The 5000-nt window shown below is 46.0% G+C and overlaps 1 protein-coding gene across 1 annotated transcript in view; it reads right to left on the bottom strand.

Annotated features, from left to right (window-relative positions):
* itga8 (integrin, alpha 8) overlaps window positions 1-5000 on the bottom strand; it is a gene marked incomplete at both ends in the record, with an annotated part of 108493 nt that overhangs the window by 10334 nt on the left and 93159 nt on the right. The window contains 3 exons of the mRNA XM_080743071.1: window positions 1280-1385; window positions 2570-2650; window positions 3640-3719. Coding sequence (XP_080599197.1) covers window positions 1280-1385; window positions 2570-2650; window positions 3640-3719 — 267 coding nt within the window. The remainder of the gene's footprint in view (window positions 1-1279; window positions 1386-2569; window positions 2651-3639; window positions 3720-5000) is intronic.

The following is a 5000-nucleotide window of genomic DNA, read 5'->3' as shown; positions in this document are numbered from 1 at the left end:
GTGTGTGTGTGTGTGTGTGTGTGTGTGTGTGTGTGTGTGTGTGTGTGTGTGTGCGCGTGAGTGAGTGCGTGGGTGCGTGCGTGCGTGCGTTTCTTATGTTCTGATTTAGTTCTGTTTCCCTCCTCTTTCATCTCCTACAGTCTTCTATCCTTCCATCCTGCATATTAATCTAATCTCTAGTGTGAGCCTGGTAAACTGGTTCACTTGATTGATAACAACCCAGTGTTTTCTCTGAGTGCCTCATGTGACCCAACCATAAAACAAACATTATTACATCCCTCTGCCCCATTATTTGGAGAACAATGTATAAACTGTACACAACACACGGACTGATGATAAAATGGTGAAATACAACGCAATAAAAGAACAATTGTTCTTCCAGCGGGTTGCCTCTTTTCATTAGCACCAGCTGTACGACTTAAACAGCTGTGTGGTAACATTTCAAAGCCATCAACTATGCTGTTGATAAACATGTAAACATACAATATTGATTGGTGCATGAGTGTGACTGCTCTGACTGAAGAGAACAATGGGGACTGTGGGAGTGTCATAGGCAGGCACGTGCACACATAGACATCAAAGGGGGCTTGAGCCCCTGCCTTTTTTATCTGTCTGTAAAAAGTGCCCTCTCCAGACCATGAATGCAGTTTTTACCATGGTGAAAGAAATGCAAATGCCCTCTATCCATGCCATACCTGAAGGCAGCATTCATCCTTGTCCAAACTCTCCTGAACTTGAATGCAGCATCTTATGTTGAAAGAATTGCCCTCTCTGTGTAGAAATCCATGCCGTTACGCCACATTTCCAGTATTCATCACTTGATTATATAGTTCAGTGTGGTATCAAGCAACGAAAATAGCCGACCTCCAAGCTCACAACGCGTCGCAGCGCGAGCTTGGAGGTCTGGTATTATCGATATTTTCACCAAAAGGCCCTTTTAGAAATTTCAGCCTCTGCCTCTCTAACATTTTCTGCACGTCCCTGGTCATAGGAGTTAAAGGGTAGTTAAGGGGGGGAAACCTTTACCTCATAGGGAGGCAGCAGTGGCTTGGAGGTAGAGTGGCTGATAGAGCAGGCCGGTTCCGGCAGAGTTACTGTCGAAGTGTCCTTTAGCAAGACACTGAACTCCTGATGTGCAGGTTGGTGCCTTGCATGGTTTCCTCCACACATCGGTGTGTGAATGGGTGATCTATGTAAAGCGCTTTGGATAAAAAGTGCAATGTAAAATGCACCGTTTACCCTAGGAGTTATAGGGCAGTTATGGGAGGGAAACCAGTACCTCATAGATGTGCGTCACTTGTGGTCCAACATCATCCTCTTTGACTGGTTTCTCTTTGGGCTCCCAGCGCCGTAGCGGCAGCACCACCTGGGATGGATGTGACACCCTGCACACAAGAGATTGACAGCTGCTATTAAACTGGACACTGCTCCTACAGATTTTGGGCCTAAAATCAAGCAAAGCGGTACACAGTATCTCTAAAGTCATGTCATCAACATGGATCCTGATTGCCTACGATTTCCTTCTAAAGTTTGTGTATGCGACGTGACGGTTGCTTATCTCCCGATTAGGGAGTCTTACTGGTATATATTGATGTTTATGTACCGGTATGTATGTATGTATGTATACTTTCCACAGTGTAAAGTAGAAATACGTACTTCATAATCATAATCAGCACTTGATACAAACTCACGACAACTCAAACTAACCCATACTATCTCTATCTAATACTGATGCAAACAAACACTAACCCACACTTACTCAAACTGACATGTACTGTACGCAACATTCAGTCCTCTCACATCATTTCCTATGCGGTAGAGTAGATCTTTGTCTGTTTGTGTGTAAAACCGACTAGACCCAAACCAAGTCATGCTGGGCACACTTTGAAGTGATTCTAAGTATGCGTGTGTGTGCGCATGCGTGTGCATGCGTGTTCATGTGTGTGCAACTGTGCATGTGTGTTAGGGTGGGGTGGGAGCGGGGCTGCCTGCACGCACGCATGTGTGTGTCAGACGGACAAAGCCAGCCCCATGTGCACATCATTAGCCCCAATCTATTCTTGGAAAGCCTGTTTGAAGTTTTTTGTCCCGTCGTCCTGACATGTAAACATGCAAGATCTAAACATAATGGCAGTCACGACAATGTATGACAACAAAGTCCCACAAGACTAGAGACGGCAGAAACCTGATAATCTGTATCTCTGACCTGATCGTCCGATTTCCCTTTATCTCTCAGCGACTTTGACTCATGACCCAAAAGTGTGTCATGAGATATTTTGGGTGGAATGTCAAATGTGTGTGACTAGGGACCCTCAGGGTAGCTTGAGGGGGTTCTTTATGGGCCCTTATGGGTCTGTAACTCTGTCTGTATACTCTCAGAGTATACTGGTTTCATTTGTATGCTCTCAGAGTTATGGGGGGTACTTGAAACTAAAACGTTTGAGAAACCACTTGACTATTATAGATTAGTATTACATGTTTGCATACATATTTTCATGTAGTTGCTGTACAGCACATTGAGTATCTCTGTGTATGAAAGGTGGGACTTGACCCACGATGTTTGACTCACCCTCGTAAATCCATCTGTGCCCTGGCAACGATAGACAGGTTGAGGAGGACTGGGTTGCTGTCTGGGTTATCTTTGTTAGAGCTGGGAAGACACACACACACACACACACACACACACACACACACACACACACACACACACACACACACACACACACACACACACACACACACACACACTCAAAATTATGAATACCAAATCTTTATTCAATCATGATCTGTTAAATCCCAAACATGTTTTCCGCCCCAAATCTGTAAACAGACTCAAGCTTTTGGACATTGTGGTTTTGAGTGTGCATTAGCTCTGGTTACACCACTAATAAATTTCCCCTGAAATTGGAGGGGGGAAAAAAATATCCTCACGCTGAAACAGTAATATGAAATGAAAACAAAGAACGTACCCAAAAAGGTCCAATTCAATACTATTTCTATTACCGTGACGCCACAGAATTGTGTTGACCAGGTTCAGAGCAGAGCTTGCGAGGCAGCGTCTGTGTTGTGTGCGTGTGCTTTAATGTGTGTACAGTGATGTGATTGGATCAGAACCAATGTGGAGAGACGGTAACAGTGGACTGGCTGTGTGTGTGTGGAGCCGCTCTGGGCTATGAGGTTCCTCTGGGCATGTGTCTCGGATCCCCTTTTGTTTCCCCCAAACCACAGAGACAGGGCTAAGACAGAAATGACTCCTATTTACATGACTGCCAGACAGTCATCCCTTTGTTTGGATAGATATGTGTGCGCGTCTGTGCGTGCGTGCATGTGTGTGCGTGTGTGCGTGCGTGCGTGCGTGTGTGCGTGCGTGCGTGCGGTGTGTGTGTGTGTGTGTGTGTGTGTGTGTGTAAGAGAGAGAGACAGAGAGAGAGAGCAAGTGAGTTTGTGTGTGTATGTGTGTGTGTGTGTGTGTGTGTGTGTGTGTGTGTGTGTGCGTGCGTGCGTGCGTGCGTGCGTGCGTGCGTGCGTGCGTGCGTGCGTGCGTGCGTGCGTGCGTGCGTGCGTGCGTATGTGTGTGTGTGTGTGTGTGTGTGTGTGTGTGTGTGTGTGTGTGTGTGTGTGTGTGTGTGTGTGTGTTACCTGTGTATCTGCAGCTCAAAGCTGATCTTGGGCCCAGCATCGTCCAGCCTCTGGACAGAAAAGCGCAGACCAACGGACAACTGGGAGGGAATGACAGAGAGAGAGGAAAACCAGTAAGATGCCCTAAAGGGGAAGTTGTGCTGAAACAACAGAGACTGGCACAATATGTCTATACTGTATATGGTCATTCCCAGATATGGGCTTAATATTGATGACACACACATTCCCAGATATGGGCTTAATATTGATGACAACAGGGATCACCATATATGGGCATGAAAGGGACAAGGACGGAATTCATTTTCAAGTGTGACTCGCGTCGTGGTTGGTTGTTTAGGTTGGGTTCAAAATGTGGCCATATTTTCCCAAATATGGAGATGACTGACGTCTGACATCATAGATGTCTGACGTCATAGACCACATGAGACTGACATACTGTATATGGGGCTGAGGCGCCACGCACACATGCACGCACATGAGTAATAAAATAGAGAGTCGCAAGAGTCGCAATAAAGAGAATAAACCGAGGGAGAGAGAGAGATAAAGAGACAAAGAGAAAGGAAGAGAAATAGAGAGAGAGACAGAGGGAGAGAGAGAGAGAGAGAGAGAGAGAGAGAGAGAGAGAGAGAGAGAGAGAGAGAGAGAGAGAGAGAGAGAGAGAGAGACAAAGAGAAAGGAAGAGACAAGAAAGTAAGGACAGATATAAAGAAAAGAGAGCGAGATGTAAGGAGAGAGAGCCAAAGAGAGAGAGATTGATTGTATTACCGGTATATTGATTGGATTGCATTGTACTGTGTACACTTCTGCTTTGGCAATGTAAACGTATGTTTTCTCATGCCAATGAAGCCCTTTGAATTGAATTGAATTTAATTGAATTGAAAATTGAATTGAGAGCAGTCCAAGTAGGGAATGAGGCTTTACTCCAGGTGAAGGAGTTTAAGTATCTCGGGGTCTTGTTCACGAATGAGAGAAAGAGGAAGACGGAGAAGGAGATCAGCCGGAGAATCGGAGCAGCAGGAGCGGTTTTGCAGTCGCTAAAACGCACTGTTGTGAAGAAAAAAGAGTTGAGCCGGAAGGCAAAGCTCTCTGTCTACCAAGCAATCTTCGTTCCTAGTCTCACCTATGGTCATGAAGTATGGGTCATGACCGAAAGTATAAGGTCGCGGGTGCAAGCGGCCGAAATGGGTTTCCTCAGACGGGTGGCTGGTATCTCCCTTAGAGATAGGTATCTCCCTTAGAGATAGGGTGAGAAGTTCAGTCACCCGAGAGGGACTTGGAGTAGAACCGCTGCTCCTACACTTGGAAAGGAGTCAGCTTAGATGGTTCGGGCATCTACTACGGATGCCCCCCGAGCACCTTCC

The sequence above is a fragment of the Nannobrachium achirus genome, assembly GCF_963921795.1.
Source record: "Nannobrachium achirus genome assembly, chromosome: 2".
NCBI lineage: Eukaryota > Metazoa > Chordata > Actinopteri > Myctophiformes > Myctophidae > Nannobrachium > Nannobrachium achirus.
Note: the sequence above shows the minus strand (reverse complement) of the source record. Positions and strands in the feature narration are given on the sequence as shown.